Genomic DNA, 14900 nt, shown 5'->3' with positions numbered 1-14900 from the left:
GTTGGCCACGTAAGAGCTACTACAAAATAAGCTCATTTGTTTCAGAACTTCTCAGGACTGGCTCCACAGTACCACATGAGCACGTACTTGTTGCAAAGCAGCATACCGAGGGCATCCATCTGTACTCAAGTATTTAATCTGATAAGCCTGAAAGCTTCAAATTTGATTGCAGCTGTTCTGCAAAATAACGACTTTGGTGGGAAACAGTCGAAGAATTGGTTTTGGATCAGAACTTCAAAGAAAGTTTCAGATGATCATCTGTTAGACCATCAAGGACCTGAGTAATTACACATCTGGTGGGATCCCTGTATACGGGGAAAAAAACAGTCTGAAACAGAATATAATTTGCCTTTATTTAATTTTGTCTCCAATAATGATATATTATTTATAAAGTAAAAAGAAGTAATAAAGTAAGATTTTCTGTGAGGCATTTTATTTATAAGGAAATGAGTTAAACAAATGAGCTAATTAGGAAAGTTAAGGATAAAAATATTGATTCAGTGTGAGAGAGATGCACACATGGCTACTCAGGAAATCCTGCTGTAAGAAATTAGCAAGGCCAGATTACCAGACACATATCTGCTAAAAGATTAAATCAATCAATGTTGGAACTGCTTTTTCTCAAGAAGCTGGGGGCTGTCAAATCCGCTCCTTTCAAATCATTATATATTCCCACTGGGTCAAAATTCTGGCTTGAAACCAAGTCTTCAATCAGTTTTCGGCCCAATTTTCTTCCTGCTTCAGTAGACATAGCCTTTTGCCAGAGCTTTAGCAGCAATCCTCCTTGGAAAGAAACACAACGTGACATTGTCAAATTAACATGGAACACACGCAGCTCACGGCACACAAGGGATGAAGCGCATGTCTGGCAACAAACACCCACCACTCTCCTGTGGACAGTGAAATGTAGACAAAGGTGGAGCGTGCCGATGGGGTAATAATTGCCTACAACTCTGTAGGGAGACACGGGCCATTCATTCAGCTCAGGATCCTTTGTATTGATAGACAACCAGACTTGTTCTCTTGTCACCAGTGTTACAAGTCAAAATGATTGAAGATGCATGTTAAGGTCTTGTTCCGCAATTGCACATAGCTTCATGGCTTATGAAGCAGTGGCCTGGTAGTTATAATCATACACGTCTTTGTTTTTACTCTAAATCAACCAAGCATTTGCACTTCTGCCAGCTAAGGCCTCAAGTTAAAGAAGCAAATGATCCTGATACTTTTATCCAAGCAATGAGCAGTGGCTCGCTAGGAAGCGTGCCTGACCAGTCCAGTATTAGCACCAGTTTGCAAGATAGTCATTGCCTGCTCCCCACTCCTCTCAGTGCTGATCTTTATGGTGGATAAAGGGTCCACAGAGGAAATCTGAGGGTCAAAAAAAGTCTACTAGAAAACCAAGAAGAGTTTATTGTGCTGCAAAACATGCTTTTGCATAAAACTGGCAAGAGTGAAGAACTGAATTTGCACAGTATTGTACACGGGAGATGAGGAGTTAAGAGGAGAAGGCAGCAAACGGTCCTCTTGCCTAGGAGGACCGCAGGAAAGGTGAGGACAGCAGGAAAGGTTTTGAATAACAAGGCATCTGCTGTTCTGCCTTTGGATATCGGCGAGGGACAGAGCATAAAAAGTAAAGCTTCTGACTGTCCATGAGTCGAGAAGCTGTAGAGGTAGCACAGCACTCTCTCAATACAGGTCCCTGCTGGACTGGCAGAGGCAGCTAGAGGAAAATAGATAGTAATCAAACTCTGAATCAAGAAATCAAATCTCACTCTGGGTTGGACAGGGTTGTGTCCTAAGAGGTGCTGAGACCCTCTATCTGCAGCTGAAGTTTGCAGCATCAGAAGAGGACTCCACATCTCACAGGATGTACTTAAAAGTTTGAGAAATCTGACTCTACAAAAACAGCATGTCACATTTTGTCATCTGAGTTTTGTAGCAATAAGATCTAGTGTTTCAGGTCCCCGCTGAGGCTGTGGATCCAGACCCAGGTCAAATTTAGTTTAAAGCTCCTTTTCTGATCTTCAAAGCAGTCACCAGGTCAAGGTAGCTGGCATTTAACTCTCAGATGAATGCAAAGCCCATCCCTTCAAAGCAGAGTCAGGGAAATGTCCTGCCTGCAAAGCAAGGGATTTCAGCTATGGACTTCATTATGGCTGCACCTGCATGAAACTTCTTCATCCCTCTCTTTCCTTCCCTCTACCGTGTTCAGCATCCGTGCTGCTTTCCCTCTCTCCCTGCAGTGCTGCCCTCATCTGCTCTGCTGCCCTGGTGCTCTGCTCCCTCCTTGCCGCCCTGCTGGTCGTGCTTTTCCTTGCTGTGCCCCCCTCCCCTCCTGGAGGTAGGTCAGGACACCCTGAACTGTGTCATAGACTACCAGGCATGGGATAGAGCTGTTAAGATCCTTACTCAGACTACGAGGCACCCCTCGTGCTATGTGGAAGGTGTAAAGGAAACACTCTGTGATGTGAGGATGCTCTTTTGTAACACTGAATAGCTTCATTAAACAGCCTTTTTCAGCTAAAAATACAGCTAGTGAGAGAATTTTCACTGAAATAAATAGACAGAAGAAGATCACAAAACAAATGCCATAGCTCTGGATGTTAGTTATTTAGTGTATTTTTATACTGTATTTTCATTTAAAGATTCAAAATAACTTTCCTTCACAAAGGACAAACAAATATGTCCAACCCAGCAAGACCTACGAGTGAACTGAAACCTCAGCAGAGTGTAATTCTGTGTCTCACCACTGGATGGTGATGCACAACTTATTTTAGTGAACGTGATGAAGCCAGCATTGCCTAAGGATACAGTTTTGCTGGGACAGATGATATTCTCTCTTGAACCAAAGATTGCGGCAAAACTAAAAAACAAAACCAGAGCACTTGCGGACACACAAACTGTTGTTCACGATCATTTGACCATTTTTTTGTAATGACCTCAACTGATCTAATAATTTCATTTACAGCTTTAATGGTTTCAGATTTAACTGGTGAAACACAAACTAGTGTCTGCGTTTTTAAAGTTACTGTGAAAACTGGACATAAAAAAGTAAGATCATCTGCTCCAACAAACGATGCATCATGTGAAATCCTCACTGTGTATTGTCAGTATCCCACTGCTGCGTTTGCTCTCTGGTGTTTTGTTTACTTATGGCTGTATTTTTAGCTGTACTGCTTTATTGTTAGTCTCTAGGAAATGTTTATCCTATTGTATATCAAAAATCAGTGTGTTCATGTGGAGAAATGTGTAGAAACAGAGAACCAGATATTAAATATGTATGGATTACAGACATTTGTAGTCGGGCTTGTACCTGTTAATTGATTTGCTTTGTGAAGAGCTCTCAGTGAAAGCAGGACGCTATTTTGCTGTGGACTGAAATCACTAATGGATGGGAGGACATCCCCTTCAACGAGCATCCTCTGGGGCAGGAAAGCCTGGAAGTTGTTTGTGGTCTGTAAATCTGTAGAGAAGTGTGTGGCTGCAATGAAATCTACAGCATTAGCCCAGTCTTCACCGAAATTTGCTTCGGGATCAGAGAGATATTTTAAGCTGAAAGAGATTAAAATAAAAATGTAACAGATAATTGAAATCCACTGTAGAATACATTAGTCTATCATTTTTCCTGGAGATGTTTTGTTCGGTATCAAATCCTGAACGGTCTCAGTGCCACAGTGACTTAAAGCCGCCTTCAGCACTTTACACGTAATCTCTCCTGGCACCACTGCCTCTGGCCAGACGAAGCAGCTCCTGATTCGGGCCCTGGCTCCCAGAGAGGAATCAGCGTCTCCTGTTAAGCCCACAGCCTGCCCACCCATTGCAACCTGGGCAGCCATCTCTCGCTGGTCATCCCATGCTCCGAGAGAGCAGAAGTAAGAGCAGAGCCTAAAGACTAGAGGCCTAAAGTAGGAAAGCTCACACGGACTTCGTTCAGATACTATCCTTCCAAAGAGGCATGCAGGTGGGAAGATCCCCCTCGGCCACCTCTCTCGTCCCCGTACCCGTCCTGGAACTTGGGCAGCGCGTAAGCAATGGAGGCGACGTGCGCCCGCCACATGAGATGGAGGGCATCATCCAGTTTGAAGGAGGAGAAGGCTGCAGGGCTCACGGCTCTGTGTTCTGTAGACAACAGATACTGCAGCAACAGGGAGGAAAAAAGGCAGAGAAATGGGGTGGTGGTTTAAACCCAATTAATTTCTCAGATTTATGCACATACCTCACAAAATAGTAAGTTTGCAAGCTAAGGGAAATTGCTTTTGGATAGTTAGAATGTGCTGCTTTGTAAGTAACTATAATGTCTGACATAGGGAGAAAAAGATGACTGATACAGATTTATAAAGTGAATACGTATCCCCACGGAAGTTAACTGTTCTTTGACTTCAACAGAGTGAGGGTTTTACCCACATAATCTAGGTATTCTGTCACAATAATTCAGTGGACTTTTGTATCTGAGTGCCATGGAAGCTTCCGTGCTAAAATACTGGATTCCTTGAAATCCTGTTTATACTCTTTCAGCCACAACTTGCTGGAGATTTTCAGAAAATAAGAAAATTATTCTTAATGATTATCATTATGGCTGTTTGAGGAGTAGATCTTTTATAATAACTTCTGAAACATACTGCTTAGGAAAAATAATCTTAAGAAAACAAATCCAGTCTTGCTCCTAAAACCCCTACCTTCACTCACAGTTGCCAAGGGGGACTTATGGTTTAAATTTTCTGATCATTATCAATTATTTGACTACCAACAAAAATGTTGAATATAGAATATCTATTAAAATAGTTATTGAATCTATGAAGTAAGAAATACTGTCATCTTTAGGATTAGGGAACAGCTGAATGAGGAGGAAAGAGAATATCTACTTGCATTCCTTCTGAATGTAGTTTCAGCATTTTCAGTTTTTTAGATGTTCAGAGGAATAAATGAACCATATAAAACCAACGCAAGGCCATTTCTCAAGGGTAATGTTCTATCTCGCATGTTTACTTTGCATTGCTAGCATAAGCATTATAGCAAGAATACAAATATAACTGTTAACAAAACAGTCTCTTGGGACAGACTCCAAAATACAGAATTACCTTAAAGGAAGGAAAAAAATCCATAACCTGTAAAAATCCTGTCCTTCTTATCTCTGACTCACTTTATGTCATGCTTTTCATTTTTTCTGCTTGTTACTTTTATATCAAGCTGTTATTGAAAGCAAACCAAGCTCTCTGAATCTTACAAATAACAGTAATAATAGTTTTAAAAAGTAATATTCTGGTATCATTTCTTAGAAAATATGAAAAAAAAAGTAAAATTATTTACTTCAAAATAGGCCTTCCACTCATCCATGAGCTTGGGAATGCGAGACCGGCAGTCAGCAACACTATAGCAGAAATCAGCTTTTTGCTCCTCTGGCGGCAATATTTCTATCTCGTACTGCAGCTGCCCAAAGAGGCCAGCCTCCACTGCCCCCAGAAAGGGTATGACAGCCAGGTAGTAGTTCATACCTGTAGCAATAGTTAAAAAGGTGGAGGTGTTAACCACAAGCAAACGGAAAATTCCTGCATAGAAAAATGAAAACTCTCCCACAGCAAATGCAACCATTTCAAATTGCCACTGATACAACTGTGTTCAGCAGTGGGACATATATACTGAAATGCACTAATGATGATATCTGCATTGATTTAGGTATGATTTGTAATATTCATTTATATATTTTCCTTTAATAGCCTTGCATGAGCTGACAGTGTGCTATACTTTGCAGGAAAGGACAAACAACTGAAAAAAGTTAGATCTTTCTAGGTTGTCACAGACAGGACATCAAAAGTCTTTCAAATACTAATTGCAAACTAAGTACAGAAAGACAAAGGGGTACTCCATGAATATTGTTTTCATTAAAAAAACCTCTTCTATGCATCTTAGGCATATAAGAAAGGAATATGTGATATTTTACTGGAAAATACCGATTTTGCTTTTAAAAAATATTTTGTTCACTGAAAACTTCTTGGAAATTACTTCAGTTTGTTTGCTTAGATTTATTTTAGGATGATGGCTTCCTTTGGTCTGATGCATAAGTTGGAGCAGTCAGACCCAGCATGTAGGAAACCCAGGTTCAGTTCTCACCTGTGCCAGACCACATCTCCAGTGAGAGTGCCCATAGGGCTATTTGATATATATTGATACAAAAGGAGGATTTTAAATTCTCCTCTTAATTGTGTCCTCTTTGTAGAAATAAAGTTTAATAACTTTCCGTGAAGAAGAGCCTGGAGACCAGCTGTTCTCCCTCTTGGGTGGGTACTCCTGAGCCGTTGCGCTGAGAAGTCATTTGCTCAGGGCCACAGACTGCGTAGGTATTTCGTACACAGTCCCAGCAGTGAGGACCAAAGTCATCAAAACCTGACCACCTACCATGTATCCCTGTCCTACTCATGGGAAACCATTGTTCCACCTCCTGTATGTGGGCCTGGCTGGGAATTCAGGAGGAAATATATGGCCAGTCAGAAGAGCAAAGGAAAAGTCCTGAGTGACGAGAAGACAGTGTTGCACTGGGAGTCACTGCTAAGCTGGGTTCTTGCTTCTTGTTCACTATTTTCCCGAGAAGTGTTGAAACCTTCTCATTTCTGATTTCACATCAGAAAGTACTTACATTCTTTTAAATGGACTTGCATATATTACATATTTGTACCTGCCTGGGGGACTCAGAGGGCAGAAAACAATGCAGGAAAGGACTATACTGAATATTATTCTAGGCAAAAAGGACTGAACTTCTTAAGCAGGGAGTGTCTCATACATCTTGGGGTGTATTAAATGTGAGTTTCTGGTTTAAGCTCATTCCTGGCTTCGTATGACTACTCCTGCCAGAGAGGGCAGCCCTGAAGGCCACCTGAAACCACTTACATCCTCAGATGTAAGATATAAGAGACATTTCTGTGCAGTCTGAAAGACTTCTTGCATGTTCCTGCTGCAATAGGGTAAATCAAGGCTGAGTTTATACATTTTCTGGAGGCAACAAAATTGGTATCATGCAAACATGCAGTGTTTAGAAGTGAAGAGCAGGAATGCAAACACTGAGAAAGTAAAGGTGGTGGTTTCTGTTCCAGGAAGGTCCCCTGCTTGCACAGGGCTATGCAATGACCCTTCTTACTTGTCACTGCACGGGACACCTTTCCATGGACCACCTAGTGCCAGTCACCCACAGAGACAAGAAACTGAACTTAGTAGTGAGTATCACAGTGAGCTTTGGTTTTACTCTAAAATTACATTTTGAATTTACTCTATGCTTACGTCTTGGATCATTTGAAGATATATACATTTAATTGCTGGCTTACAGCCAGAAGCTTCATTCCAAGGACCTCTACAAGAAAGCGCTCGTGTGGCAGGGAAGGGGCAGAGCTGCTCGCTGCAGCCTGCCAGCAGGTCTGGTGGAAAGGTGACTTGTGACAGGTCAACAGGGAAGCTGAAGGATTGACGGACAGAAGCGATGGAGGGAAAATGTGCTACAGGAAAAATAACGTGAGGCTTTCCCTTCCCGAGGAAGGGAAAGAAGGTTTAAACTCGAGGACTTACAAGGCCTTTTACCTCCTTAAAAAAAAATTCCATCATTTTATTGCCTTTAGATGCAAGTAATCTATAAGTCAGGCTTGTCTTCTCCCCGCCCCATCCTATCTCTCAGTTCTGTTTCTGAAAAAATAGAAGACAAACTTTCCCAGAGTCAGAGTTCCAGTTTCAGAAAAAAAAACGGGAGTCTAAAAATATTGACTTTGAGCCAGATCAGATAAAAAGTAAATTTTAGTTTTTTAAAAATAATGTGTTCATTCAGCTTTTGAATAATGGAAACAAAAACATCCTTTGGGGGATTCTATTGGACTAGGTGGAATATATTACTCAGTTTGGGTGTAGGCAAATTAATTAAATGTTTTTGATTTATCAAATGAGAAAATTTAACTGTTGTTTATGTTTTTTCATGGGCTCAGAAAAAAATTGTTTTGCAAGATGAACTCTGTGGAAATGTAGGTATGCACTGTTGTTTGAAGAGTCTATTTCCGTATAGACACTGACTGTAAAAAGACGGACAGAGGGAAATGGGCTACACATGTTCTTGCACTTGAGACAGTGAGCACTGTAGTATCAGTGCTTTTTCTATTGATGCTACAAGTGTTATTCATTGGGCTGCCCTGTGCAACAATAAATGGATACCCTTGAGTTGCATGTGGCATTCCAGATAATATAGAATCATAGAATCATTAAGGTTGGAAAAGACCTCTAAGGTCATCGAGTTCAACCGTCAACCCAACACCACCATGCCCACTAAACCATGTCCCTAAGCACCACATCTACACGTCTTTTAAATACTTCCAGGGATAGTGACTCAACCACTTCCCTGGGGAGCCTGTTCCAAGGCCTGACCACTCTTTCAGTAAAGAAATTTTTCCTAATGTCCAATCTAAACCTCCCCTGGGGCAACTTGAGGCCGTTTCCTCTCGTCCTATCGCTAGTTACTTGGGAGAAGAGACCAACACCCACCTCGCTACAACCTCCTTCCAGGTAGTTGTAGAGCATGATAAGGTCTCCCCTCAGCCTCCTCTTCTCCAGACTAAACGGTCCCAGTTCCCTCAGCCGCTCCTCATAAGACTTGTGCTCCAGGCCCTTCACCAGCTTTGTTGCCCTTCTCACTTCCTCTCCTTTTCTGCTAAGCTCTTAGCTAAAAGTGGAAACAACTGTTTTTTTCCTTTCTATGTAAAAACCTGGTTATAGTATCCTGTCTCACACATTATTATTTCTCCCATGATCCCGGCAGTGGACTTACCCGTATGTCCCACAAGAGGATAAGGTCCTCTGCCACATCTACCAGCAGTGATGCCAACAGCACATATGGCTGAGTTATCTCACAGCTGGTCCTTCAGTAGGGTTTGTCACTTTGCCTTTTCTCTGCACTGCCAAGTGCAAAGGTGGTTCCAAATTTGATACCACCATCATTGCTTCCTGCAATGCATATTTACTTAAGTGTAATAGATAGACCCATTTTCCCATTACACCTATGATATACATTTTTAAAAATGAAATTCTTGTGTCTCTCAGGCTAAGAGAAACCATGTATTAACTTGATCCCTCCAGTTCAACAGGGCAACATATGAATGGCCTGAATTATCAAAGGTATCCAGGAATTTTGGATGTTTCCATTTTTGGGAAGACTGAATTATCTTGATGTGTATTTTTAGAGATATTGAGGAAAACGTTGAAAATGTCAGTGGCATTGACACTGGAAATTCAGATCTTTACACTTCTCTCTGTTTTCAGTTTGTTGCTACTTATTGGAATAATGAAAAAAACCCCAGAATCTCAGCCTACTAGAACTCCAAAGCCAATATTAAAGAGAACAGAAATTGTCTGATAGCTCATGTACACCAGATCAAAGTATTAACTGAGTTTCAGCTGGGTACTTAAAAGCCTTGCTGGATAAATGTTGCCAGTACAATGAAGGTAATGAAGTTATCTGGATATCGTGGGCACAAAGTCTCCCTTTATTTCATTCTACTGACCACAGTGAAGTTGTGGAGGTGCAACTGAAGGCAGAAAAGTCCTGTCAGATTTGTATCACTGAGGGTGATGCATGAACCACAAAGATTCCTGCTTGACATTCTCACACTAAGTTTTAGTTTGAAGTACTAGCATCTGAACTGAACATATCTGCTCTGCAGTAATTGAAAACTGTAATTTCTACAAACGTCTACCGATACAGATACCCATCATGGTGTTTCCCACGTGTTTTTACATGCATTTTTGCAGTGAAAACATTTTTAAGGCTGCAAATTTGCATTTTTTTCCTTCCTCAAATAAGTTATCAAAGTCAATTAACTTTTATTTACTCACTCACACTCAGCTGTCTTGCTGCAAGTTTTCAATGGAGAATTACGTAGCACTGGAATTACTTTGTAATACAGAAGTCTAAGGGGAAGAAAGATTCTAAATTGCCTTCTAGGACACTAATCATATTTCAGAGAAGAACAGTGGAATAGCGTATACTTACAGGACCACCAGCTTCTTACAGATATGCACAGGAGGTCTCCATCTTCATAGCCACAGGAAGTCACACTGGAAGGATCTGCTAATCTGCCTGAATCAAATGAAATAATACACCAAATACTTCTCAATCTTTTTCACACAAGAAATCCCACTGAGATGAAAAAAATATACAGGAGTAAAGCATGCAGAATTTTGCTCAGAGAAGCAGAACAATTACTGTTGTTTTGCTTCATAAACTACTGTTCCTAGAGTAGTTGAATTTCTCAGTCAATACTTCATGCAGTGCATAGTAATTTGATTGTGTTTTACAGTTCAATTTATTCCTCACTGTAAATGTATTTTGAGAATTTATGGAACTGTCTGCAAGTAGGACATCACAGTATTTTTATGGAGATATAAATATACATGCACATACAGACATAAACATATGCATAGCTGATGCATCATTTTGAATAGATGCAGGGCAGCTAGTGTAGGAGAGCTACTTAACGAGCAGAATAGCACAAATTAAATGTGCTAGTAATTGTCTCACCTAATTGGGTTGTGTGATACAGAATCCCTTCCAGTTTAATGATGCATACAAACATGGCCTTACTGTGAAGCTAAGCATGCAAACGTTGTTGTATCTAATTAACAGGGTTTTCAAGCATCTGTGCTGTAGCAAACATGCAAGACATTTCACAATTATTTGTGACAGCACATAAGGCATATTTTACTTTAAGCATGTGATGTGGAGAAATAGCCTAATTCCTGAAAGCATAATGTACATGTACATTATGTGGTAATTAGTCACATAGTGAGTCAGGAAGTCTGCTTTAAGTGTATGACGTGAAATTACCATGGTCAGGTCCAATGACTTGAGCTATTCCAGAAGCTCCCAAACCCTGCCCTGCAGAACACTTACTCTCTGACGAGTCAGTTGAATGCCAACATTGTCATTTCTGTCAGATTAGAACTAAGCCTCATTACATTCTTTAAAAAATAAACCAAATTTTCTGATACTTTTTACTTGAGAAGAAGAGATGATCATGAACCTTGTGCATACAGATTATCCTAATTATCCTCTAGACCTGACTGGACAGAGCTTGTGCTTTGGGGCATGCTGGCTGCTCCTGCCTGTATCTTTCAGTAGCAGAGCACTGAGAGCATGAACTTGCAGTGGTGACGAATGCAGTTCAACAGGATTTTTTAAATGAAAAATGGTATTTTTTAATATTTACAAAAACATTATTTTTTCAATATTCTACTTTGACACAGGGCATCAGAAATAGGCAACAGTAGTTCACTGGTGTGCAAAGGGGATGAATGGGAAGGATAAAGGAAAAGGACAAAAAGAAGACAAAGTGTTGCAGAAGAATTGCACATGAGATTTACTGGAGATTGTTACCTAGGTGCTCTGGGAAAATGAAGAGTCCCGGGCAGTATCGATGATAATTATAAGATATGTATAAATTACTTGGAGCTGGAAGCACTAACCCTACTTCCAAGTCTACACCCGAAGTTTGTCCTCTCTGCTCCCTCCTATTCCCTCTGCTTAACATGATTGTTATTTCAGTCTTCAGGTCTGCCCAAGCTATCTCAGTCTTTCTCTGTATTGACAGTGCTTCCCAGCTGTATGTCATTAGCAACTATGTGCAACCTCGTCAGCAAGATTTCTCTGCTATATTTTGTGGCAAGGTTGTTAATGAAAAAGCTAAAAGCAGTTGTTCTCAAGAACAATAATTGAAGAACTCTGAGCATATCTTCCATTTAGCTGTAAACTTCCCTTAGCAAGACTCATCACTAAACTCTCCTTTAGGTGTTCCCTTACCAGATTTGAAATTCCCCTTTTCATTTTTTTGTAAAGTGTCATTAAAAACTTTCATTCTATCCTTTGATTATACAAAGGGAGGAAATGTATTTCTGGACTTATGGTAAAACATCAATTATACCATAAAAGAAAATATCTAGTTAGTCTGACACAATCTACCTTCAATTCACGTAAGCTGTGCTCTATCCCTTTTTCTATTTAGCTCCATGTCTTTAAATACTCCTTCCTCTATACTGATTCTGATGTCTCATCTGCTGCTGATGTAAGAGAAATAGATATTTTTGTGTCTTCATCCCATTTTTCCTTCTTCTTAAACACAGGTATGACCTTTCCTACTCTTTGGACATACAATACCACCTGAATCTTTCTTAAAGTTCTTGCTCCAGGATTTGTACTTCTGTATGTCAGGTCTTCCAAGTGGGAGTAAAGACTATCCAGTTTCCTCTGTCTGTGTAGGTAGGACTCTCAGTTTAGCTCCATTTCCCAAGTGACAATTTTTATATCCACAATCTCATTCCTATCAGGCATGCTGTCTCAACATCATTCTCTCTACTGTAAATTTAGGCAAACTACTGATTTTATGTCCATGAGTAGACTATTGCAAATCTTTGTACCACTTTTATTAAATAGTAGCTTCACTTGCTCTTTATGGTTTGTATAGGACCATATCCATAAAAATATTTTCTCAAGCAACATAACTTTCATGACCAGAAAGGATTGTTCATGCAAAAAATTTTGTAGCGTTTTCAGGGATCTGCTGTCCTGCACCATGAATTCAAATCCTGCTTTTGCTTGCCCAAGTTTATTATGTTGATACACAAATGCTTCAGTCATTCCTCACTAACCTAGCTGAGCTGCTCATCTGCATTAGGTTTAGCCAGTTGCTAGCCTTACTACTGTACGCACCAAAATTATGTCTTTCTTTCCCCCTTATCCACTCATCTTTCAATTTCTCACATTTTTTACTGTTAAACTCTTTCCAGACATGTGATATTTCTCCTTCTACTATTTTTTCAAATTTCTGATCATGTAATTTCAAAAATATATCTCCTTGCCTAAGGACCAGTCTATGACTCTTTGGCCGGTGGCAGTAGGTCTTTACCTGTCTGTGCAACTGGGTGCAAATCTTCCTCTCACCCGCCATATCTGTTTGGGAACTGTCACTGCAACTAGGCACATCTTCACTTTGTGGATGTAGTACATTACTAGACCGTTTCCAGCAGCTCACCACTCAAGTGTAGCTTCTGCATCCGGTCATCTTTGCCTCTGCCACACATTGGGTCAGCTCTCCTGCTGCACCAGCCATCCTCTTCATAAAGAATGGAAAGAGGAAAAAGGTTGCCTAAATTCCAACCAAATTCTTCTTGCTGCTGTCTGTTTGCCAGCTAGTTGCCTTCTTGGATTTTGCTTATTCTACCTCCTTTTCCTCCTTTTCCTCATTTTGACTTAGCAGTTAATTTTCCATTAGGTGTGTCTAAATGCTGGCAGCCTTCCTTCACCACCAGCTGCAGCACCTCTGCTTCTTCCAAACATACAGCTTCAGCCATCCACCACCTCACGAAACTGCAGATTGCAACCAATAAAGAAAACAACAGGCAGATAGATGCCTTTGCTTACGCCTGGTTACCACCAGGCACAAGTTTCTGAAAACATCATTGACTATTATTCCTTTCTTCCCACCTCTCCCAGTTGGTAGAACAAGGCAAGTCAACTCCAGCTTTGAACGGAAAGCTTCACTGCAAGCTGCGTGTGAAGCAGAGTGTGGGAGAACACGTCCTCTGATAAAGCCCTCGATAAGATACTGCAGCCTTAGCCTCAAAGGACCTTTCACACATGTTTCTGTGTCTGCTTCCCTGGCGTGGCCAACAAGCAAACAAGAGTGACCGTCCCAGATAACAACCAGCTTTTGGGGAATAAGCCATTAGAATTCGGACATAATTTAAACAAAACAAAACAAAACAAAACAAAACAAACCCCAACAAACAGAACAAACTTTAATTCTTGTAAAAAACATATTTAGAAAATAATGAGGCTACTCCTAAACTGATCAAAAATGGCAAATGGAAACAAATTCTCAGAGGGAGAGGTGGACTTTCGACTATCTGTATTAGAAATGAAACTCAAACCACTGATAAAAGATCATAACATTAACAACCAAAAAAAGTCTATCAGTTAACAATTTAAGAACAGCACTGCAGAGTGCAAGACCTAAAATTTACCTACTGTAAATTGGAGCGACTGGGAATATCTTTTCAAAGATTTTCAGGTAACTGAAATATTGCCCATATAAACCACAGATCTTCTGGATTCTGACCAGTCCTGTTTCCTATTGGGAAGTTTAACAGCTATTGCTGAGCAAGGCAAGGGTGTTCCCTTCATTCAGGATTTCTCTTTCAAATCGGCAGCTGAGCTCAGTATGTCAAAATTTACACCGTCTGAGGCTATACTGGGCTTGCAAGGCAGAAACCTTGCAAAGGATGACCCAAAGTGGGTCTGGTAAACACTTAGCTGTTCCAGCAGCTTAAGGACATAACTCATACCTGTACGAAATTGCCACCCATGCTGCAGCGGTAATCCCCAGAGAATATTGCCAAAATTTTGGGGTCCAAAGGCAGTAAAATATTTGGCTGAAGAGTTTAGCAAGTTCTTATACACTCCCAGTCGTTCTTGATAGTTCCAAGCATTGATGACAATTTTGTTGTCCTTTACTAGGAAATCCAGCAGGTTTTCAGGGGCAAGGTCCCACAGAGGGGGATAGACATCTTCTCCAGTGGCATCTTTTTCGCTCTGTGCTGCAGCAGTTGCTGGACTCAGGGTAACAGTCACTATAAGAAGAGCAGGTATGCCAAAGTAAGGCCGCATTGTGAAGGTTTGTGACCCAGGTGTTTGTGGCTGCAGGGCTTTTATCAGGAAAGGTGAGGGCTGGGCAAAAAAGGGTGACTCAGACGCAGAGGTCTCCGTTTCCCTTCCCTCTTTCCAGTGACCCTGACATGGAGTTGCCAGATTAGCAAGCTGTGAGTAATGCTCTATCCTCCCTGTGGGATCTAGGGAGCAGCAACAGATGTTTAAGAGGGACCAGTCT

General features: G+C 40.8%; 1 protein-coding gene across 1 annotated transcript; it reads right to left on the bottom strand.

Moving 5' to 3' along the window:
• Window positions 1–334: 334 nt before the first annotated feature.
• C3H6orf58 (chromosome 3 C6orf58 homolog) lies at window positions 335–14680 on the bottom strand. The gene is made up of 6 exons (XM_075148090.1): window positions 14359–14680; window positions 10013–10099; window positions 5308–5492; window positions 4002–4135; window positions 3314–3552; window positions 335–783 (listed from the first exon to the last, which is right to left on the bottom strand). The coding sequence occupies exons 1-6, from the start codon at window positions 14678–14680 to the stop codon at window positions 596–598; spliced, it is 1155 nt and encodes a 384-aa protein (XP_075004191.1). The 3' UTR covers window positions 335–595.
• Between the last annotated feature and the right edge of the window lie 220 nt (window positions 14681–14900).

The sequence above is a fragment of the Calonectris borealis genome, chromosome 3 (assembly GCF_964195595.1).
Source record: "Calonectris borealis chromosome 3, bCalBor7.hap1.2, whole genome shotgun sequence".
NCBI classification, from domain to species: Eukaryota; Metazoa; Chordata; class Aves; order Procellariiformes; family Procellariidae; genus Calonectris; species Calonectris borealis.
The sequence above is the reverse complement of the archived record's forward strand: the minus strand, read 5'-3'. Positions and strand labels throughout refer to the sequence as shown.

Coding starts and splice junctions, on each gene's coding strand:
- C3H6orf58 (XM_075148090.1), bottom strand. CDS start 14,680: ATGCGGCCTTACTTTGGCATACCTGCTCTTCTTATAGTGACTGTTACC. Junction 5,493..10,012: donor TGTAAGAAGCTGGTGGTCCT/GTAAGTATACGC, acceptor CTATTGCTACAG/GTATGAACTACTACCTGGCT. Junction 4,136..5,307: donor AGTGGAAGGCCTATTTTGAA/GTAAATAATTTT, acceptor CTGTTGCTGCAG/TATCTGTTGTCTACAGAACA.